Raw genomic sequence first — 23710 nt, 5'->3', positions numbered from 1 at the left:
TCACAGTTATAATAACATGAAACAATATCTTTAAACTTCTTATAAATAAAATGTCAATTTCGACAAATAATAAATTCCTTAGTCCAAATTGTCTACTAATTGTAGGCAACTCTGTTCAAGAGTTCGTCTGAAATTTGTTATACCAATTACTACCAAGTCTCCCACCCTTAATTTCTTTTGCCCGTGGCTGGCCCGGGGCGGAGCCAGTATCTATGTTATGGGTTTGGCCGAACCCAGTAATTTTGGTCCAAACTTTGTATTTGTCTTAAGAAATCTAATAAATATGTACAAATTCTTAATTTAGAACCCATTAACTTTAATCCTGGCTCTGCCTCTGAATTGGCTGCACACATCGTTTTGTACTTGAGTTTGCTTGCTCCTCTTAGTTCAAGTGTATTGGAGTATATTTGGAATGGGTGTATATGTTTTCTCTTCCCAACATCATGAAGTCCAAAAAATGACTGATATATGTCTTGTACATGCAAAAAGATTAGTTTTAGGGTTTGCAGTACAGGGAGAATTTGCATATACATTTTATGATTGGTTTAATTGAGATTAGACAAGAAGCATATCTTCAAAACAATCCTCCACATAATTTTCTTTAGGAAGATTTATCTGTACTTCAACCGAAAGCAATAATAATAATAAACATTACGTGAAAGGAGTTAAATTGACCGGTAAGTGAGTTATTGAGTTTGCTTAATCTTTATTTATTTATTTGTAACATATTGCTTTTGTTCAAGAGAACCAGGAGGTAACAAATCAAGGACAACTTCTCAAGAAATAATGTGATCACCAAGCAAATTACCATTTCTTTGTACTCAAGTAGAAACGTAGTCTTCTAGTCAAGTCTTAACGGAATTTATACCCAAGTCTTAACATTGTAATAATTTTCCTGTTAAGATGTATTTAGCATGATTCGTCGGATTATATTTGACCTGCAAAATTATTGGAATTATATTATGTTAGCATGATTCTTGAGATTATATTTGACCTGCAAAATTATTGGAATTATATTATGTTAGCATGATTCTTGGGATTATATTTGACTTGCAAAGTTATTGGAATTATATTATGTTAGCATGATTCTTGGGATTATATTTGGTTAGCAAGATTTTCGGGGTCATATTCGGTTAGCATGATATATTTCTTTGTACTCAAGTAGAAACGTAGTCTTCTAGTCAAGTCTTAACGGAATTTATACCCAAGTCTTAACATTGTAATAATTTTCCTGTTAAGATGTATTTAGCATGATTCGTCGGATTATATTTGACCTGCAAAATTATTGGAATTATATTATGTTAGCATGATTCTTGAGATTATATTTGACCTGCAAAATTATTGGAATTATATTATGTTAGCATGATTCTTGGGATTATATTTGACTTGCAAAGTTATTGGAATTATATTATGTTAGCATGATTCTTGGGATTATATTTGGTTAGCAAGATTTTCGGGGTCATATTCGGTTAGCATGATATATTTCTTTGTACTCAAGTAGAAACATCTACTCAGGTCTTCAAGAAAAAAATAGAAATAGCTAGATTTACAACTATTAGTTGAAAAGTAGTCACAGTTTCAAAAGTAATCGAAATTTACTCATTTTTACATTTAAAGATAAAATCTAAACAGAATAACCCTTATAAATCCGGAAAAATTCTAGTATAATATGTTGGAGTTCGAATTTTTTACACATGATATTCCAGCATAATATTCTGAAATTTCATAATGTATTGAAGTTCCAACATAATATGCTGAAAGTTTATACGCAAGAGCTCTATAGTCCAGCATGTTATGTTGAAACTTTCCGTGTTTCAGCAAAACGGTGGATATTTTTTAATAACTTTGCAAACGCTAGCTATTTTTCAATTACCAGTCCAAAAACTGGCTAGCCGGTGCTATTTTCACCGGTCTTCTTAATGGAATTTGTACTCACGTCTTAATTCTCTAGTTTTATCACTGTCCTGATAGAAACATTTGATGATATTGTTTAACATTATCAACAATTTTCCATATATTTAGCATGATTCTTGGGATTATATTTGGCTTGCAAGATCTTTGGAAGTATATTAATTATGTTAGAATGCTTCTTGGGATTATATTAAGTTAGCATGATTCTTGGGATTTTGGTTGTAAAAATAATAAGCTCTATATTAGTTGCAAGTAATTTGATCCTTTTTATTTTCTTCAGTTTGCTTGTGTATAAATACAGACAATATACTCACCTTTATTTCACAATGAATTAAGATTTAGCTTCTCTTGAATGTTCTCTGTATCTCACCTATAAATTTAACTCTTTGTTTCTTTCGTTGTTACTTCACTCGTGGGAATACACTAGGTATGTTGTTGTTTCTTTCGCTATGTTGTAATTTCCTTGTGTCATAGTAACGCCCAGCTACTCCAAATGGGTATCCTTGAATACTCACTTACTCTTGTCATTATATATATAGTACTGATCTTGTATTTAACTTATTCTATACTATTAATCTATCTTAGAGGTATTACATGGTCCAAAAAACCAGTCACACCAACAAATTGGCCTCTCATAGGAATGTTACCAGGGCTTCTTCGGAATACTCATCGTCTCCATGAATTTGTTACAGAGATCCTTATCGAAAGTGAAGGAATTTTTGAGTTCAAAGGGCCTGTTTTCTCCAACTTAAACATGTTGTTCAGCAGCGATCCGGTTAACCTCCACCATATGCTAAGTAAAAACTTCAACAACTATCCTAAAGGTTCCGAATATAAGAAAATGTTTGACATTATGGGAGATGGAATTTTCAATGTGGATAACGAATTATGGGAAGTTCAGAGGAAGATCACTATTTCCATAATGAGCCATCCCAAGTTCCTTAGTTGCCTAGAGAGGAATGTGTGGGACAAGGTTGTAAAAGGACTGCAACCAGTTCTTGACAATTTCGCTAAACAAGGATCCTGTTTTGATTTGCAAGATATTTTTCAGAGATTCACTTTTGACACTATCAGCAAATTGTTACTTGACCATGATCCAGGTAGCTTGTCCATTGATTTACCTACTGATTCTCTATTTAAAAATGCATTCCAGGACGCCGGGGATGCCATTCTGTACAGACATATAATGCCTGAAAGCTGTTGGAAATTGCAAAAATGGCTCCGCGTTGGTAAAGAGAAAAAGCTAAGTCAAGCTTGGAAGGCTTTTGATCAGCTCATATATTCTTGTATTTCAAGAAAGCAAGAAGAGATGCTAAGAAGATCAGGTTTTATCGAAGAAGAAGATGAGGATTTCGACTTCCTGACTGCCTGTATGAAAGCATACAACAGTCTTTTTATGAAGAATATTGTTGATACAGATTTGGAAAATAATAATGCAAAACAATTTCTCAGGGATACTTGCATGAATTTGATGTTTGCTGGGAAAGACACCACAAGTTCAGCTCTCACTTGGTTTTTCTGGCTCCTTGCTAAAAATCCCTCGGTACAAACAACAATCAGGGATGAGATTCAAGAAATATTGCAGCTCAAAGAAGATGAAAATCTTAGGTTTTTCAACGTACAAGAATCGCGTGAACTGGTTTATCTACATGGTGCATTGTGTGAATCTCTTAGGTTGTTCCCACCAATTCCTTTGGAGCACAAAATTGCAACTGAAACTGACATCCTTCCTAGTGGTCATCATCTGTGTCCTGGCAAAAGAGTGATACTATCATTTTATACAATGGGAAGGATGGAAACACTATGGGGAAATGATTGCTTGGATTTCAAGCCTGAGAGGTGGATTTCTGGTGGCCGAGGAAAGATCAAACACGAGCCATCGTTCAAATTTCCAGTGTTTAATGCTGGTCCAAGGACTTGTTTAGGAAAGGACATCTCATTTTTTCAGATGAAAATGGTTGCAGCTACCATTATATTCAACTACCAAGTCCAACTAGTGGAAGGTCAACATCTCGATTTTCCAAGTGCTTCTATTCTCCTTCAACTTAAAATGAAACATGGTTTGAAGGTCAGGCTCATTCAAAGAAGCAGCCTGTGATTAATCAATATCTCCCTATGGTGTAGTGTGTGTGTATATATCCTACTCAGGTACTATTGTATTGTATTGTATGTACTGTATTGTACTATATTGTACTGTATTGCGTTGTATTGTATTGTATTGTTACTTCAATACAATAATGTTTATTTTGATTGTTACTTTAATTTTATTATGTTGTATTGTTAAATCCGATGTTACATAACAACGAAAAGAGCCATTTATATTTTTTTCGCATTATATCCTTATTTACTACTCCCTCCGTTTCAATTTGTATTGTATTGTATTGTATGTACTGTATTATACTGTATTGTATTGTATTATATTGTACTGTACTGTATTGCATTGTATTATATTGTATTGTATTGTATGTACTGTACTGTACTGTACTGTATTGCATTGTATTGTATTGTACTGTATTGCATTGTATTGTACTGTACCGTACTGTATTGCGTTGTATTGTATTGTAATGTATTGCATTGTTACTTCAAAAATAATATTTATTTTGATTGTTACTTTAATTTTATTATATTATATTGTTAAATCTGTTGTTACATAACGATGAAAAGAGCTATTTATATTTTTGCGCATTATATCACTATTAACTATTTAATAATCATAATTTACCATTTATCCTATGTGTTTATTAATTCTACCCGGCACCCTACTTTTTCCCCCTAATATTGTAAGTTTTTTCCTGTTCATGCTCAGGGGCGGACCTACCGCCCCTACATGGGATCAAGCAGATTCATATAAACCCGCTTAGTCGAAAAATTATACTGTGTGTATATGTCTATTTTATCTTTCTTTGAGAAAATACAGTTATAATGAAGATGTTGAACCCTCTTGACCTAAACATAGCGCACAACTCACTGGTATGACAGAAAAATATTTTTCAAAAAGTATTTTTCGAAAGAAACTTTATCTCATTAATTAATAACTAAACTTTACAAAACTATTTCAAATGAACTATCCGAGAAAAATATGAGCAAAGAAAGTTGTTTTAATGGAAAGGACTTTCATCTTTGCTCGCACAACTTTTGAGTTACGAAACTGAATTCACAAAAAGGAAAACAAATTGCCTATCCTTTTCATTATCTTTGCTTAATGTCAAGCAATGTCCATGGTTGGAATGATTGAGATCCAAATTATAGTACTAGAGCTAGAAAACATTTCTTGAGGTACCTCATTGACTCCTACTTCAAGCTAAATGTTCATCTGATCCATCTAACCATAGTTATCTGTTAGTAGAAATCTTGTGATCTTTCATGTGATTTTGTTCATCCAAAAACCATCATTTGTTGAGAATTTTACTTCCCAATGAACAAGTTTTATCCAATCTGTTCACATGGTACACAAAATGCTGTCTTTCTCGTTCACTCTTATTTTTTTTCTCCAATCTCTTGCGGCCAATGCAGTTAAAATTCGCGTTGAATAATGAGGTGAAAAATGTTTCCATGCATTGAATAATCGACAACAGTGGCATAGCCACATAGTGTGACCCTTCATCGGAAAATTATACTGAGTATATAGAAAATTATACTATGTAATAAGTTAAAATTACTTTTTATAAATATATATATATTAAATTTTGAACACCCTTTGCGAAATTCCTGGCTGCGCCATTGTTCGACACTAGCTGGTAATGCAGGACGCTCAACATGGATGATATATTGACAACTTCATAACAGATTGAAGTAAAAACTATGTTCAGAGAAATGAAGCAAAACATTGGGTGAAAAAAGACGAAAATGCAAGTAGGTGGCTATAAACTTCAGGGCTAGAAGTTTACTTAGTTGTGCAAAGCAGAATGCAAAAGCACTCTTATTACTCATTGTTGGTAAAAGACTAATGTGCAGCAAATCACGAATTTTGACATTGTTCTGTTTACTATAGAGATGTATAGTCATGTCACTCATTAGAGTCTGAACAGGTCAAGACCAGACGTATCAAGTGGTCTCGAGAAAAACTTACTGATGTAATCGCTTACTGTAAATTCTGTATAAAGAGGGGGATTTTCTTCTGATATGAGCTCTTTGACTGGGCCATACATCTTTGCAGGTTCAAAAACACCAGTGAAGAAGCATGCCACTGACATTCTTGGTCCTACCTCATTCGCTACAACTCTATGATTCACACTTATAAACTTGTCATTTGATAGTATCTGTTACAAAATCAGATTGAGATAAGTAATAATCCGTAAATAAATGAGACAGAAAAGATTGTGTTTTGTTGCGAACCTGAAGAAGGTCACCAATATTAACAACCAAACCTCGTTCAATCGGTTCAACATCAACCCATTGGTTATTATGCATGACTTGAAAGCCACCACTTTGATCTTGAAGCAGAATGGTGAGGAAAGCAGGATCTGTATGCTTATCGGCGCCAAGAGTTAGCTCTGGTTGTGGGCATGTTGGGTAGTAATGACATGCCAATGCTTGTCCATTGGCACATTCCATGGCTTTCAAGTGGTCTGGTTTTAGCCCAAGAGCTTCTGACAGTAAGTCAAAAAGAGTTTCCCCTAGTTTTATGACATGATTTATGTACTCAAGAGATGTTTTCCTGGACATTAAGAAAAACAACAGAGATTACTAAGTTTAAAAAGTTCAAGAGATTCTAATCTAGTAGTCAAACAACTGTACGTCTGTACCCATTACTGAAAGACAGAAAAACAGCTGAAGCATATATCCCTATGAATAACTCAGCCCGGTGATTTTAGCTCATCTGTCCAAACAGTTGCTTTAAGTACTCGACGAAAATACCAGGCCGTGAACAATGTCACCATCTCTACTCTACAATACTTGAAAAGCTCCACGAGCAGTGGAGCAGCCACCTTAATCTAAGGGTTGTCAATTGGCACTCCTTCGCCGAAAATTACAGTGTAGTTAGGTCAAAATTTTATGTTTATGTATATATACGATATGTTGAATCCCCTTAGTTTCTTTGTATGTTTATTTTCTTATATTTTGACACCGTTACTGAAATTTCTGGCTTCGCTAGTGTCCTTGAGGTGCACAGTAAACCTAAATTAGGAAGATCTGCAGAAGGATCTATGTTGGAAAAAAACAGCTAAATAAGTAAACATATCTGCTTCTCAGATAAGATTTTCTGCAAAGCCAAGAACATAAAAGAAAAAACTACAACTGGTCTTACTAAAATTCAATAGTTCTGATCTTTCCTAACCAATTTCAACTAGTAGAACAGGACTGATATAGAGTAACAATTTAAGGGCAGAGGATGGTCACCTGCAAATTGCTGGTATTTGTTCAGGTTCAATGTGACCACAAACTAGCCTTGAAAAGTTCAACGTATCCCTCCAGTTTGCAGTCTTTGATTGATACAAATCAAAATTGCTCTCATATCTAACTCTTCTTGTTATTCGATCACGCGAATAGTACTCTTTCTTTAACTCAACATCTTGTTCATGAAATTTACGAATCCCATCAATCATTCCTTCCAAAACACTTGAAGGAACACCATGATTTATCAGTTGGAAAAATCCCCATTTTTCTGATGCTTCTCTTATTTCATCAACAATCTTCTTACGTCGATCTTCAACTTCTATGCCACTGAGATCTACCACTGGAATCTTTAGAGTTGACTTACACTGATTCAACTCTTCAACAAGTTCTTGAGTTGGCCTAATGAACATTCTTGGTATGTTCAAAATTCCAGAATCAACTAGTCCTTTAACACCAGCTTTTGTATCATCAAAAGCCTTTATCTCCTTAGATCTATCATAATCCATTGTCAATTCAGCTTGAAATTCTTCAGCGCAGGACATAATTGTTCTTAGTTTAAAGAAAACTAAACTTTTCTTAACAGATAAGTTAGTTAAGGTCAACAGGCTGCTCATAAATAATGCAATTGTCCTTTTGTGAAATATTCTATCAATTTTCTAAGGAATCTTATGCTCCACGAAAGCAAGAAAAGAAGGAAATTACACCACTTCGGCCTAGTCAACCCAATTCTTTCTTCATCCCAATAAAGGATATCTTCTCTTCCCAGGGAAAAAAAAACTTATTTGCACAGGTCTTGCGCTAAGTTTAACTAATATAACTCTAAGAGATAATATAAAAAAACTGAAACATTTAATAATATTTATCTCTTGTAAAACAAAAAAGAAGCAGGCATGTTAGGAGCGGGGAGGAGTTAGGTGGACGGAAGACCCCTTCAACCGAAAATTATATTGTGTACCTAAGGTCAATATTTTTTTTTTTAATCCCCTTAGCTTTTTCGCGTGTTTACTATATTGAAGGGATATAAAATTAAGCTTTATACATTGATTTATCTTTTTCAATTCTAAAAGTCATCTTCTTTCCAACCTCGTTTATTTAGCGTTCTTTGTAACCCACAATTAATATTTTTATTTATCCCTACGATTTGTATTAAATTATACCACGTGTCTTTAGAATTGCGTACAAATTCAACTCTATCCGTTTTTCGGGTAAACAAGATAATATAAAAAAATTAAAACATTTAATAATATTTATCTCTTGTAAAACAAAAAAGAACCAGGCATGTTAGGAGCAGGGCAGAGTTAGGTGGGCGGAAGGGGTTCAGCGGAACCCCTTTAACCAAAAATTATATTGTGTACATACAGACGAAATAGATTTCGGTCTTCGTACTATCGATCGGGGTCGAAATATAATGGATCGAAGAAAGTCTTTGTAATATTGAGATAGGACCCAAAGAAGACACGAATGAGCTTCAATTTTCGGGGACCGATCAAGCACCGAGTTCGAAGTCGTCATTAAGCTCGGGTCCAGATCAAACTGTGTTGAGATGTTATGGAATCGAGCTTGAGGGGCAAAAGCCAGCCGATATCGAGCCCAGACCCCGAGTCAGCACCGAGCTCAAGTCCGTATCGAGCACTAAATTAATACCGACCGATACCGAGTCCGATCAAGCTCGAGCTCGCAGACAAGAGCCGTTGCAACCACACTATGGGAAGGAATCCCAGCAGGAATTAGGGAAAAACTGATCTATCATGAGTTTTTCACTATGTATTTTTAATTATATTTAAAGTAGGATCCTCCACTATAAAGAGCATAGCTACATTTCTGTGACGGAGCATTGTAACAAAAACATCATACATTCCTATATTGAAGGGATGTTCTTTTAAGCTTTATACATTGATTCATCTTGCTCAGTTCTAAAAGTCATCTTCTTTCCAACCTCGTTTATTTAGCGTTCTTTGTAATCCACAGTTGATATTTCTACTTATCCCTACGATTTGTATTAAATTATACCACGTATCCTTAGAACTGTGTACAAATTCAACTATATCCGTTTTTCTGGTAAACAGATTGGTGCCCACCGTAGGGCTAAGGATAACAGTGGTTGTTTGATACGAATCCACAAAAATATACCATTTTGCTCTTGTTTCCGGAAGTATCTTTGGTTTCGGATTAGCAACGACTAACTATCGATTAAATGGCCTAACTTATCAACAACGAAGCTGGTCTTCAAGATGATGCACTGGTAATATCCTTACGTATGAATAAAACTAAAGTTAATCGTGTGTTAAATGATCCAGGTAACTCGTCCAACATTATTAGATCGAAGGTGGTACAACAGCTCGGTCTACAGAACTAGGTCGTACCTGCAACCCTGGTTCTAAACGGGTTCGATATGGCATGTGAAACCACTAAAGGTGAGATAATTCTGTCGATAAACGTGGCCGGGACCATCCAGGAAACAAAGTTCTACATAATCGAAGGCGACATGAGGTACAACACCCTTTTTGGAAGGCCATGGATCCACAACATGAGAGATGTACCTTCGACCCTATACCAGATTCTTAAATTCCCAACACTAAAGGAAGTCAAAACAGTGTACGGAGAACAACCGGCTGCAAGGGAAATGTTTGTGGTCAAAGAAACAATTCTGATATCCTCACCTTCGTCAATAAAGGAATCAGACTCAAAAAGGGAACGAGATTCCAAATAGCAATTATAGACGTTAGCTTCAACCCAACCGAAAAATCAGAAAATCGAGGTAGATGATGATCAATGTATCCATCGATCTTTCATGGTTCCCCATGATTCCGACGCTACCCATTCAACGATTGAAGAATTGGAGAAAGTCGTACTAATCGAGCATTTGCCCCAACGAAAGTTATGCCTGGGGACGAGATTAACCCCCGAACTCAGGAAAAGGCTCATTAAATTTCTTATCGATAACATAGATTATTTTTCTTGGTCCCATTTAGGTATAACAGGATTCCCACCGGATATAATGACGCATCGGCTAAGCTTGGACCCGAGGTTCAAATCGGTGAAGCAAAAGAGAAGACCCCAGTTCGAGGTAAAACACGCATTCATAAAGGATGAGGTAACTAAACTTCTCAAAATAGGGTCCATTCGGGAGGTAAAATCTCCCGAATGGTTAGCCAATGTAGTTGTAGTCCCTGAAAAGGGGAACAAACTTAGAATGTACATAGATTATAAGAATTTGAACAAGGCATGTCCCAAAGATTCTTTTCCACTGCCCAACATCGATCTCATGATCGATGCCATGGTCGGCCACGACCGGCCACGAGGTCCTTACTTTTCTCGATGCCTATTCCGGGTATAATCAAATCCAAATAAACCCGGAAGACCAGGAAAAGACTTCATTTGTAACCAAGTATGGAACATATTGTTATAATGTAATGCCCTCCGGGCTAAAAAATGCAGGCGCTACTTATCAATGGTTAGTCAATAAGATATTCGAAGAACAAATAGGTAAATCAATGAAAGTTTATATTGATGACATGCTACTTACGTCCCTGCGCGCAGAGGACCATTTGGCTCATTTGCAGGAAACATTCGAGATTTTAAGGAAGTACAAAATAAAGCTCAACTCCGAGAAATGTGCTTTCTGGGTCGGTTCGGGTAAATTCCTCGGCTTCATGGTATCAAATCGAGGGATTGAGATCAACCCCGATAAAATCAAAGCCATCGCCATCGTAGACAGTGTAAAAGCCATGCAGAGGCTAACGGGGTGGATTGCCGCCTTAGGCCTATTTATTTCTCTCTACTCAAAGGTCGTCGGATCGAAGTCACAAATTTTTCTCTCTACTCAAAAAGAAAAATGATTTTGCTCGAACCCCGGAATTCCAACAGGCATTAGAGGAATTGAAGCGATACCTATCGAGCCCACCACTGCTTCATACTCCAAAAACTAACGAAAAGCTTTGCTTGTACTTGGCAGTATCAGAAATAGCGGTAAGTGGTGTCCTAGTTCGAGAAGAGCAAGGTACGCAATTTCCCATAAGTCGAACCTTAGGGGAAGCAGAAACTAGATATACACACTTAGAGAAATTAGCACTTGCACTGATAAGCGCCTCTAGAAAGTTAAGACCATACTTTCAATGTCACCCCATATGCGTATTCACAACGTACCCACTTCATAATATTTTGCGTAAACCCGAACTATCGGGCCGATTGGCCAAATGGGTCGTCGAACTTAGTGGGTATGATATCAAATATCAGCCCCGCACGGCCATCAAGTCTCAAATTTTAGCGGACTTCATGGCCGACTTCACGCCTACCCTCGTACCCGAAGTCGAAAAAGAACTCTTGTCGAAATCGGGTACATCGTCGGGGGTATGGATCCTTTTCACGGACGGGGCCTCAAACGTGAAGTGGTCCGAGCTAGGAACCGTTTTAAAGCCGCCTACGGGTAGCACTATTAGGCAATCTATCAAAACTATTAGATTGACTAACAACGAAACCGAGTATGAGGCCATGGTTGCAGGCCTCGAGTTAGCTAAAAGCTTGGGAGTGGAGGTCATCGAAGCCAAATGTGACTCTTTAATGGTGGTAAATCAAGTGAACTAAACATTCGAAGTTCGATATGATAGAATGCAAAGGTATTTGGACAAACTGCATGTCACTTTGCACCATTTCGAAGAATGGACTTTACAGCATGTACCTTGAGGACAAAACAGCGAGGTCGATGCGCTTGCAAATTTGGGATCATCGGTCGACGAAGACGAAATCTACTCGAGTACTGTTATTCAACTCTCGAGATCCGTAATCGAAGAAGGTCATGCCGAGATAAATTCTACAAGCTTAACCTGGGATTGGAGGAATAAGTATATTGAATACTTGAAGAATTGAAAGCTCCCATCGGACCCTAAAAATTCGAGGGCTCTGCGAACCAAAGCCGCTCGATTCACATTAGCTGCAGATGGAACGTTATACCGAAGAACATTCGATAGTCCATTGGCAGTATGTTTAGGTCCAGGAGACACCGACTACATCTTACGTGAGATTCACGAGGGTACTTGTGGAAATCACTCCAGAGCCGATTCATTAGTCCGAAAAATAATCAGGGCAGGGTATTATTGGATCGATATGGACAAAGATGCAAAGGAGTTTGTTCGAAAATGTGACAAATGTCAAAGGTTTGCGCCAATGATCCATCAGCCCCGGAGAGCAACTTCACTCAGTCCTATCCCCATGGCCATTCATGAAATGGGGAATGGATATCGTCGTCCCTCTGCCGTCTGCCCCAGGTAAAGCTAAATTCATTTTATTTATGACTGACTATTTCTCTAAATGGGTTGAAGCACAAGCATTCGTAAAAGTAAGAGAGAAAGAGGTTATAGACTTTATCTGGGATCATATCGTATGTCGATTTGGGATACCCGCTGAAATAGTGTGCGACAATGGAAAACAGTTCATCGGAAGCAAAGTGACGAAATTGATCGAAAACCACAAAATAAAAAGGATATTATCTACACCGTATCACCCTAGCGGGAACGGACAGTCCGAGTCAACAAACAAAACTATCATTCAAAACCTAAAGAAAAGGTTGAATGACACTAAGGAAAAATAGAGAGAAACCCTACCTGAAGTTCTTTGGGCATATCGAACAACATCAAAATCTAGTACGGGGGAAACCCCGTTCTCCTTAGTATATGACTCCGAAGCTTTGATTCCGATCGAAGTCGGGGAATCCAGTGCCAGGTTTCGATATACAACATAAGAGTCAAATGACGAAGCTATGAATACTAGCCTCGAATTATCGGATGAAAACGAGAAGCTGCTCTCGTCTGATTGGCCGCCCAAAAATAGCGAATCGAAAGATACTATAATCGAAGAACCAAGATTCTCCATTTTAAACCCGGGGACTTAGTGCTGAGAAAAGTCACCCTCAGCACCTGAAATCCAAACGAAGAAAAATTGGGGTCTGAACTAGGAAGGACCATATCAGGTTCTCAAAAACGTCGGAAAAGGATCCTACAAGCTCAGCATTATAAACGGCACACCCCTATCAAACAATTGGAATGTGTCGCACCTAAAACGATACTACTGCTAAGGTACGACCCTCACATATTCATTTATATTTTGAAACTAACCCATGCAGGAGTCCGATTAGGAGAAATGATGGATCCTTCAGTACGAAGCCCTAGGTCTGAAAGCACGCGTTGTACTCTTTTTCCCGTAGACCAGTTTTTATCCCAAATGGATTTTTCGGCAAGGTTTTTAATGAGACAACCATTGATCGTGCTAACTTAAAAACAATTCGACAGTATCCGAGGCCTCTTTAAAATCGACCTCGAATACTGTGGGGGCATCATATATGAGGTTCGATGCAATAAAGTTGCTTCACGACAACAGAGTTCCAATAGGAAAAATTGTAAGAGCTAAATGGTCAAAGCGAACCATGCTCATATAGTTGGCCCGAGCCCTGACACAAAACACGAATACATGTATAATGACTTATAAAGAAACCTTTCTTCTTCACCGATATCTTATATCCAAGGAAAATTCCTCTATGTTGACATTTATTATGCAAACAGGCTTAAGGGCCGACCATTACCCCTTAAATCGGGGACTGCCAACCGAAAATCAACAAGTTCAAGCAAGCACTCGCTCGAATACTAAGCCTACGGGCTACTCTTATTTTGAGTTTGAGAAATCACTCACTCAATCGTTAAGCTTACGGGCTATCACTTCGAGTTCGAAATAACTCACTCAAAGAATAAGCCTACTGGCTACTCTTATTTTGAGTTCGAGAAATCACTCACTCAATAATCAAAGCCTACGGGCTATATTACTTCGAGTTCGAAATCACTCACTCAAAAAATAAGCCTACGGTCTACTCTTATTTTGAGTTCGAGAAATCACTCACTCAATCATTAAGCCTACGGGCTACGTTACTTTGAGTTCGAAATCTCTCAGTCAAAAAATAAGCCTACGGGCTACTCTTATTTTGAGTTCGAGAAATCACTCACTCAATAATCAAAGCCTACGGGCTACATTACTTCGAGTTCGAAATCACTCACTCGAAAAATAAGCCTACAGGCTACTCTTATTTTGAGTTCGAGAAATCACTCACCCAATCATTAAGCCTACGGACTACGTCACTTCGAGTTCGAAATCTCTCACTCGAAAAATAAGCCTACGGGCTACTCTTATTTTGAGTTCAAGAAATCACTCACTCAATAATCAAAGCCTACGGGCTACATTACTTCGAGTTTGAAATCACTCACTCAAAAAATAAGCATACGGGCTACTCTTATTTTGAGTTCGAGAAATCACTCAATCAATAATCAAAGCCTACGGGCTACATTACTTCGAGTACGAAATCACTCACTCGAAAAATAACCCTACGGGCTACTCTTATTTTGATTTCGAGAAATCACTCACTCAATAATCAAAGCCTACGGGCTACTCTTATTTTGAGTTCAAGAAATCACTCACTCAATCATTAAAGACTACGGGCTACATTACTTCGAGCTCAAGAGCACTCACTATAAAGGCTACAAAATCCGAATTCGATTAAATTACCTAAAGCCTTATAAAAACATTCATAAGGCATGAATGAAATGATAAATTCACAAGACAAAATAAAACAGAGGCAAGACAGGAAAAGAAAAGATATTTATATATATTTACATGATTGTTTACATGATAGTTCACAACATCCGAAATAGAAACTAAGGGACTAAATTTCTTGGTTAACCCCGGGGTCAGTCTTTTCTCACTCGGGTTCCTCCTCTCTCCCGGATCCGCTCTTGCTCCCATCATCGTCATCATCGGAAGCCAAGGCTTCAGCATCGGCTTCGAGCTCCTTAGCCCTTTTTATTTCTCCAGTGAGGTCAAAACCTCGAGCATGGATCTCCTCGAGGGTCTCCCTCCGAGATCGGCACTTAGTGAGTTCAGCAGCCCAATATGCTCGAGTGTCGGTGGTCTCGGCTGCCTCTCTTGCTTGTACCTGAGCTACTTCGGCATCAGCCCGATAAACGGCCACGAATGCATCCGCATCGGCCTTTGCCTTTTGGGCATCAGATTTGGCCGTAGCAAGTTCATAGGCCAACCGAGCCTCGGGCTCCTCTATTCTTCTTACTTGAGCAGAGCTTTTTTCCTTCATACTTTGAAGTTGATTCTTGGTCGATGACAGTTGGGCTCGAGTGACCTCTTTCTCTGCAGCGAAGCGATCCATGCCTCCCTTTCACTTCAAGGACTCCGCTTGTATCATATCGACCTCCTCCCGGAGTTTTCCGATCATCTCAATTTTTTGTTGCGAGACCAAAAATTTAGCCATCATTCCGATTATGAGCCCATACGCTTGTAAAAGTATCGTTACCTGCTCAGACAAATCAACCTGATCTTGGCGAGCCTTGGCCAACTCGGCTCGGAGGTCTTTGATTTCTTCTCCCCTTTGCCCTATGAGGAGTTTAAGGGAGTTCTTCTCCTCCGTGACCCGTTGAAGATCAGTCTCTAACCGATGCTGCTCAGCCCAAGACCGAGAATATGTTTCTCGATGCACCACCACGATCTGTGAAGAAAGAAGAGAAGAAATTAGGAAAAAACATCAAATCATAAAAAGTGGTAATATCAACAGAAAGAGTTAAGAGCTTACCCGATTCAAAGCTAGCTACACTTCATAGAGAAAGCCCGACACATCACTAGGGCTAGCAGTGTCCTCGACCCCCGTAAACAAATCACGGAAAGGGTCATCCCCTTCATGAGACCGACTCATCTCTAGGGCCCCCAAAGCTTGGGCTTCTCGAATATCCCCTTCGGAAAAAGGCAGGGAGAGGGGGAGAATCTCTGATTACTATTTCCCCAAGCGACTTGCTCGGGGCGTTCTCTTCAGTTCGGAGAGCTTCAGGACCGGCCCCTTCCGATATACCCACTGTTTGTTGACTTCGGTAGGAAGCATCCTCGACCTCTAATGACTTGGGGACTTTGCATGAACCTCCCTCTAATCTCTCCTCGGTCCGAGGCAGAGCCTGGTGAATCATCATCGATTTAGCCGCCTTCGGGACATCAGTGCTTCTCTTCACTCGGGTTGCCAACGTGGACCCATTGTTTTCTTCTTCTCCTTCGTCTTCATTTCTTAGACGTAGAACCGATTCTACAGTCAAAGGAATGGTATCCTTCGGCTTACGAGCCGTCCTCTTTTTCAATTTTGGATCTTCGGGAACGGAGGCCCTTTTCCTCTTATGTTCTTTCATTGACTTTAGAGCAGAGGCCGAAGCCTCTTCCTCGGCGGACGGAGGCCTCAGAACTGCATCCTTGCCTACACCTACATACGGGAAAATTTATTAATGTATATGAGGGGCATCTCGTTCGAACTACTAAAAAATACGGGGAAGGGACTTACCATGATTTTTTGCTTCCCATCGGCCCTTTGATAAGTCACGCCATGAACGCTCGGCGTATGTGGAGGTCTAAACCAGAGCCCGTACCCAGCTCTTAAGATCGGGAACTGCGCCGGGCATCCAAGGGACTGCTGCATCACGAAGAGGGGGATATCGGTGAGAAAAGAAACGGAAAGGCAAAGCAATAAGAGATAACAACAGAATTACACTTAAGCTTCATGTTCCACTCTTCGAGAAATGGCATCTTTTCGATCGGAATCAGGTCCGAAGTCCTCACTCGAACAAACCTGTCCATCCAGCCTCGATCGTTGTCCTCATCTATGCTCGAGAATAGGGCCTTGGTAGCCCGACATTGAAGTTTTATTAACCCTCCTCGAAAAGGGTGAGGACGGTACAAACGGATTTGATGATTGAGGGTGAAAGGCATCCCCTCGATTTTGTTCACGAAGTATCGGATCAGGATAACAATCCGCCAAAATGAAGGATGGATCTGACCGAGGGTTATTAGGTATTTATGACAAAACTCTACGATACCGGGGTCGAGGGGGGCCTAACGTGAAAGGGTAAGTGTACACACTTAAAAATCCTTTCACGTAAGTAGTAATATCCTCTTCGGAAGACAGTATTACCACTTTTTTTTTCCCCAGTTACAATCATTTTTTATCTACTCGATGTACCCCCGGGTCATCGAACAAATATATCTCGATACAGGTTCATATCGGCCGGGAACCGACGAGCCTTTATCAAGTTTGAAATCGGAGGTTAGAACACATGCCTCCGGAACGCATTCCTCAGGCCGAGGATCCACCGATTGGGAAGAAGAAGCCTTTTCTTTTTGGGGGACGGTTTTTGATGTCTTCACCATTTTTGGATTCAAAGAAGGTGACAAAGATTTGGTGGTTTTGAAGAAAAGTTTTGCAGAAAAGAATCACAGATCTGCGGAGTAAACTCAAAAGAGGCGAAAAGAAATTTAGAAAATTTGGAAGATTGAAGACGTAAAAACGATAAATGGTGAAAGGAAGAACTATTTATAGATTGAAGCAATGGCGGTTCAATATCAGCGGTGGCCGACCACCGTCTGACATGCATTAAATGCCTTGATAAGCTAAACCGACGGACAGTTATAACACGCGTCACGGTCGGGCTCAATGCAAATGTCAGCATATATCCAATCGATCCATTGAGAAATCATATCGTTTCTCACTACATCTTTCCCGAGAAACGAGGAAACTATTTGTATACGGTCGAAATAGATTTCGGCATTCGTACTATCGATCGGGGTCAAAATATAATGGATCGAAGAAATTCTTTGTAATATCGAGATAGGACCCGAAGAAGACACGAATGAGCTTCAATTTTCGTGGACTGATCAAGCACCGAGTTCGAAGTCATCATCGAGCTCGGGTCCAGATCAAACTGTGTTTAGATGTTATGAAATCGAGCTTGAGGGCAAAAGCCAGCCGATATCGAGCCCAGACCCCGAGTCAGCACCGAGCTCAAGTCCGTATCGAGCTCTAAAATAATACCGACCGATACCAAGTTCGATCAAGCTCGATCTCACAGACAGGAGCCGTTGCAACCACACTAAGGGAAGGAATCCCGGCAGGAATTAGGGAAAAGCTGATCTATCATGGATTTTCCACTATGTATTTTTAATTATATTTAAAGTAGGATCCTCCGCTATAAAGAGCATAGCTATATTTCTGTAAAGGGGACAGAGCATTGTAACTAAAAACATCATACATTCCTATATTGAAGGGATATTCTTTTAAGCTTTATACATTGATTCATCTTGCTCAATTCTAAAAGTCTTCTTTCCAACCTCGTTTATGTAGCGTTCTTTGTAATCCACAATTGATATTTCTATTTATCCCTACGATTTGTATTAAATTATATCACGTATTCTTAGAACTGTGTACAAATTCAACTCTATCCGTTTTTCGGGTAAACAAGATAATATAAAAAAATTGAAACATTTAATAATATTTATCTCTTGTAAAACAAAAAAGAACCAGGCATGTTAGGAGCAGGGCGGAGTTAGGTGGGCGGAAGGGGTTCAGCCGAACCCCTTCAACCGAAAATTATATTGTGTACATAAGGTCAATTTGTTTTCCATGCTGAATTCCCTTAGCTTTTTCGCGTATTTTTTTATTTATTTTTTGAATCCCTTTGGTAAAAATTCTGCTTTCGCCACTGGTCAGAGAGATGTTGAATCTCATTCAAGTCTCATTGTCTCTTCCCTCGGAAAAACTTATCTGATCATGTAAAGCCTAGCTAGTCGATAACGGTTGGAAATCTTGTGATCTTTAACATAATTTTCTTCGGCCAAAAACCATTATATGCTGGAAATTTTACTTCTCTATGAACAAGTAATACAAGGACTTTAAAGGTAGGGAAATGCATCCCAAACGGCCTATCTATTCACATGCTGCAAAATATCACTCTCTTTTCTTGTGGATCACCACAGTGAAATTCTGCGGTTTCCTCTTCAAAATATTTCACTGTAATGAGGTTTAAAATATGTTGTTTAATGCTTGAAATAAACAACAGCATAATAAAATGCTGTTAGATAGATAATTTAGTAGTCTCTAGTAAAACATTATTGTACAGCAAACCACAAACTTGGACATTATTCTACATAAAGATTTTAGTTTTTTCTGAAGGAATATAATGATGTTCACTGCTGCTTAGCGACATGGCGCCAGGTCACTCTTCACAGTCTTAAAAGATCAAGACCAGACTTATTTAGTGGCCTGGAGAAAAACTCAGTGATGTAATCAATTACAAGAAATTCTTTATATACTGCAGGTTTTTCGTCGGTTATAAGCTCTTTGATTGGACCATACATCTTTGGAGGTGTAAAAACACCAGTGAAGAAGCACGCCACTGAAATCCTTGGTCCTATCTGATTTGCTAAAACTCTATGATTCACACTTACAAACTTGTCATTTGATAGTATCTGTAACAAAATCACATTGAGATAAGTAATGAGTAATTTGTAAAAGATGAGGATAAACGAGACAAAAAGGTTGTGTTTTGTTGCAAACCTGAAGAAAGTCACCAATATTAACAACCAAACCTTGTTCAATCGGTTCAACATCGACCCACTGGTTATTATGCACGACTTGAAGGCCACCGCTTTGATCTTGAAGCAGAATGGTAAGAAAATCAGGATCTGTGTGTTTATCGGTACCAATAGTTAGCTCCGGCTGTGGGCATGCCGGGTAGTAATGGCATACCAATGTTTGTCCCTTGGCACATTCCATGGCATTTAAGTGGTCCGGTTTTAGCCCAAGAGCTTCTGATAGTAAGCTAAGAAGAGTTTCTCCTAGTTTTCTGACATGATTCATGAACTCAAGGAATGCTTCCCTAGACATTGGGAAAAGATCAGAGATTACAAAGTTACAATTTTTGGTAAAGATTTAAGATATTCCTGTCTAATACATGTCAAACAATTTTACTCCCAAGACAGAAAATTTTCTGAATTCTGCTGAAAAAGACTCCTAAAAGGAATAAATCTCCTTAATATGCTTTATCCTTTTCTTGACGATCTCTACTTCTCACAAGAACAACAACAATATCCATAATGTAGTCTTTCAGAGAGTTTTGTTTAGGGGAAGAATTTATTCTCTCAATAAGTTTTTTTCTTTTTATATTAGTAGATTGATGTAGGTCAACTTACTAATCCACTTTAAATGAGAGTGTCTCTTCTGATATATTTGTTTTATGCCTGATTTATCGTTATCAAAGATGTCTTTGTTGGCTTCCGCATGCACCATGTTATTTCGATCCCAACAATTTCAACTTGAAATGAACATACACCACTGACCACTAAGGCAGTGATCTCTAATCAATCAACCTGAAGATTTAGTTCAAGAACTTCAACCATCATACCAAAGACTTAAATACCCTGCATATATCAAACAGGACAGATAAAGAATTCTTGCAATTCAAGTGTATTAGAATAGATTAGTTAGTTACCTGCAAGCTGTCGGTATTTCTTCAGGTTCAATATGACCAGTAACTATCATAGAAATGTTCAATGTATCCCTCCAGTTTGCTGTCTTTGAATTGTATAGATGAAGATCAGTCTCATATCTAACTCTTCTTGTTGTTCGATCACGCGAATAGTACTCTTTCTTTAGTTCAACATCTTGTTCATGAAATTTACGAGTCCCATCAATCATTCCTTCCAAAACACTCGAAGGAATACCATGATTTATCAGTTGGAAAAATCCCCACTTCTCTGACGCTTCCCTTGTTTCATCAACAACTTTTTTACGTCGATCTTCGACTTCTATACCACTGAGATCCACCACTGGAACTTTTAGAGTTGATTTGCACAAATTCAACTCCTCAGCAAGTTCATCACATGGCCTAATAAAAATTCTTGGAATTTCCACAATTCCAGCATCAACTAGTCCCTTAACGCCAGCTTTTGTATCATCGAAAGCCTTTAAATCGTTCAATCGATCATAATCTATTGTCAGTTCAGCTTGAGACTCTTCAGTGCTGGACATATTTTGTTCTTAATTTCAAGTAGGCTAAGTTTCTTGAGCAAATAAGTTAGATAGTGCTCATAAATTCAATTGTCCTTTCGTGAATCAACATTCAAAAGAGACATATATCTTTTTTAATTACTTAATTTGAAGTAACAATGGAGGGGTTTGGATCATATCCAATAAGAGATTTCTCCATTTCCTCCAATTCTACTCCAAATGAGTTATACGTTAAATATTTAAATATACCAGATTCATCTAGTTAACCAATTGATATTAACTACTGTTACTATTTTCTCACCACGATAAAACAAAATAAAAGCAAACACATTTCACCCTAAGTCTCTCAACAAGAAAAAGAGAACAAAATCCAAATGATTTCATATATGTTATGAACATGCCCTTTACCAATTGTACTATTGGGCTGGTATTTGGGCCAATTGTTAATTTTTTGGTTCTCTTTTGTTTTCCTTCGTCTGGAAAGTATGGATTTTAATTTTATTTTTGCATGCAGTGCAGACTGCTCCATGTTAATTCTCAGCCAGATTTGTCTGCCTTTTTTCTGATTCCCTATATAGGATACCTTGAACTTCAGTTCCGGAGATAGAGGGTGTTTGACTAAGCTTATAAGCTGGTCAAACTAGCTTATAAGCATTTTTCGGTTTATCTATGCATTTGGTAAAGTTAAAAGTTCTTATAAGCCAAAAGTCATAAGCTGGTCACCCCCAGCTTATAGATTTTTAGCTTATAAGCACTTTACGTTTGATCAAAATTTTTACTATTTTATCCCTAAAATATTCTTTTTCAAAACAAAACTCCTACATCGATACTCATTGCCTCACGTGTTTTTTCAACCTAAACCCCACGTCTCTTCAAGCCTGCAATTCTCGTTGACTATTTGAGGTAAGCAAATTCTCTGTTCCTTTGCATATTTGTATTTATGTGATTTTGTATTAATCTTTGAACTGTACGTAATAAACGAGGGCATATCAAATTTTTGGTGTATTGGTTTCAAAGTGTTGTGGTGATGAAGATAATGTTTCTCTTCGAATATATTATCCTATTCAGGTTTTTTTTTTTTACTGAGAAACTTTTGTCAATTTATTAATTATTATAATTTATGATTATATGCTTATCATAAAATAAATTATATTTATCATAAAAATTATCTTATTTAATTACAGTTGTATTTAAAATAAAATAATAAATAGAATATTTTGTATTTGAATCGATCTGGAATCTAAAATTTTGAAGAAATTACGCCCTTATAAGTATAAACAGTTCTAAGGTTATTCAAGTCATTTTAACAGAAAAAGAGTTTATCAGCATTTTTTTATCAAATACTGCAGCAGTTTATTATCAATTTTAGCACTTGTATCCAAACACGTAACTCCTTATTTATTAAATTAATTTCAGCACTTAAAAATGCTTTTCAGTAGCTAATGCTTATCCGCTACTTCAAATCAGCCAATCCAAACGGGCTCATAATTGTTCTTAGATTCAAGAAAGCTAATTTAATTTTCTTTAGCAGATTATAAGATAGTTAAGATCCACGTACAGCGCAAACTGCAATTGTCCAGGACAATTTGTCCTTTTTGTGAAAAAGCAATTTTCTAGTCTCAAGTTTAAGACGGTACAATTGTCTCTCTTCACTTATTCTTTTAACACAAAGACGGACCCAGGATTTGAGCACGATCGAGGCACAATTATATACTAATTACTAGCGATACAATTTGGTATAGAACTCTTTGAAAACTTATTGATTATGATGGCTTATCATCCAAGTATAAACAAAATGAAGTTCTAAACAAAGAGAAAGCACCGGAGAGAGACTTTTTCTCAAAATGAGTGCTACCGGAAGGGAAGGTGTTTGGTTTAAGCATGTTTCAAACCTTAAAGTTTCTAATTTTTTCTTAAATAAATAAGGGTCAGTGATCAAAAGGTATTCAAACTTCAAAAATTATCAAAAACTTATTAAAGAAATCAATATTAAGGGTGTGTTATTAATCAAAGAACTGAAGAAAAATCCGTAACTCTAGTTGTCATTACCGAGTCCGAGTTGACAAACCTATGCTACTTTGTCAAAGTAATTATTGAAGAGGGTTGTGACAGAAAGATTTGTATTTTTCTATTGTGTAGCGATTGATGGGAGAAACAGTGTATTCATTTATTTTTATTCAGCTCTAAAAAGATCAGTCATTTCGCCGGCTACAGTGACCTCGCCGGTGAAGGAGGCTTTCTTAGTTTTCTTTTATATGTTTTATAAAAATATTAGTTCCATTATTTCTTATCTAACTTTTTGTAAATCTTATATATCAAAATTTCCGTATTCAACTTTGCTTTCCAGAAAAACCAGAATCTTATAAAAGTTGTGGATTCAAAATAAAAGCTGTGAAATTCGTAAACGGCCGCTAGCTAAAACCTCGTAAGCTGTGGATTCGAAATTCCAAAAATCAGATCTGAAACCGTTTGGATTCGAAATTGTTTCTGCTGTGGATTCGAAATAATTTCTGCTGCATTCGAAAGCTGTGGATTCGAAATAATTTCTGCTGCATCGCTTGGATTTTCATTGTTTGATTAGCCTAGCGGCGGTGGCGG

At 37.8% G+C, this 23710-nt stretch overlaps 3 protein-coding genes across 3 annotated transcripts; 1 reads left to right on the top strand and 2 right to left on the bottom strand.

Annotated features, from left to right (window-relative positions):
• The first annotated feature begins 2253 nt into the window (after nt 1–2253).
• Nucleotides 2254–4492, top strand: LOC107798865 (alkane hydroxylase MAH1-like). Its single transcript, XM_016621895.2, has one exon. It carries the CDS (start codon nt 2405–2407, stop codon nt 4007–4009), a length of 1605 nt encoding a protein of 534 aa, XP_016477381.1. The 5' UTR covers nt 2254–2404; the 3' UTR covers nt 4010–4492.
• A 1199-nt stretch (nt 4493–5691) lies between these two features.
• LOC107798869 (1-aminocyclopropane-1-carboxylate oxidase homolog 1) lies at nt 5692–8075 on the bottom strand. The gene is made up of 3 exons (XM_016621897.2): nt 7252–8075; nt 6247–6568; nt 5692–6170 (listed from the first exon to the last, which is right to left on the bottom strand). Exons 1-3 carry the CDS (start codon nt 7860–7862, stop codon nt 5925–5927), a joined length of 1179 nt encoding a protein of 392 aa, XP_016477383.1. The 5' UTR covers nt 7863–8075; the 3' UTR covers nt 5692–5924.
• Nucleotides 8076–19176: 11101 nt separating this feature from the next.
• LOC107798866 (deacetoxyvindoline 4-hydroxylase-like) lies at nt 19177–21187 on the bottom strand. The gene is made up of 3 exons (XM_016621896.2): nt 20595–21187; nt 19661–19982; nt 19177–19572 (listed from the first exon to the last, which is right to left on the bottom strand). Exons 1-3 carry the CDS (start codon nt 21131–21133, stop codon nt 19327–19329), a joined length of 1107 nt encoding a protein of 368 aa, XP_016477382.1. The 5' UTR covers nt 21134–21187; the 3' UTR covers nt 19177–19326.
• Between the last annotated feature and the right edge of the window lie 2523 nt (nt 21188–23710).

This window comes from Nicotiana tabacum, chromosome 14, assembly GCF_000715075.1.
Source record: "Nicotiana tabacum cultivar K326 chromosome 14, ASM71507v2, whole genome shotgun sequence".
Taxonomy (NCBI): Eukaryota; Viridiplantae; Streptophyta; class Magnoliopsida; order Solanales; family Solanaceae; genus Nicotiana; species Nicotiana tabacum.
This window is presented reverse-complemented; position numbering and strand designations above follow the sequence as displayed.

Excerpts from the sequence above, each read along its gene's own strand:
- LOC107798865 (XM_016621895.2), top strand. The coding sequence starts at position 2,405 with ATGGGTATCCTTGAATACTCACTTACTCTTGTCATTATATATATAGTA.
- LOC107798869 (XM_016621897.2), bottom strand. The coding sequence starts at position 7,862 with ATGAGCAGCCTGTTGACCTTAACTAACTTATCTGTTAAGAAAAGTTTA. Across the intron at positions 6,569-7,251 it reads CAAATACCAGCAATTTGCAG|GAAAACATCTCTTGAGTACA; the intron begins GTGACCATCCTC and ends CTTAATGTCCAG. Across the intron at positions 6,171-6,246 it reads ATATTGGTGACCTTCTTCAG|ATACTATCAAATGACAAGTT; the intron begins GTTCGCAACAAA and ends ATTTTGTAACAG.
- LOC107798866 (XM_016621896.2), bottom strand. The coding sequence starts at position 21,133 with ATGTCCAGCACTGAAGAGTCTCAAGCTGAACTGACAATAGATTATGAT. Across the intron at positions 19,983-20,594 it reads GAAATACCGACAGCTTGCAG|GGAAGCATTCCTTGAGTTCA; the intron begins GTAACTAACTAA and ends CCCAATGTCTAG. Across the intron at positions 19,573-19,660 it reads ATATTGGTGACTTTCTTCAG|ATACTATCAAATGACAAGTT; the intron begins GTTTGCAACAAA and ends ATTTTGTTACAG.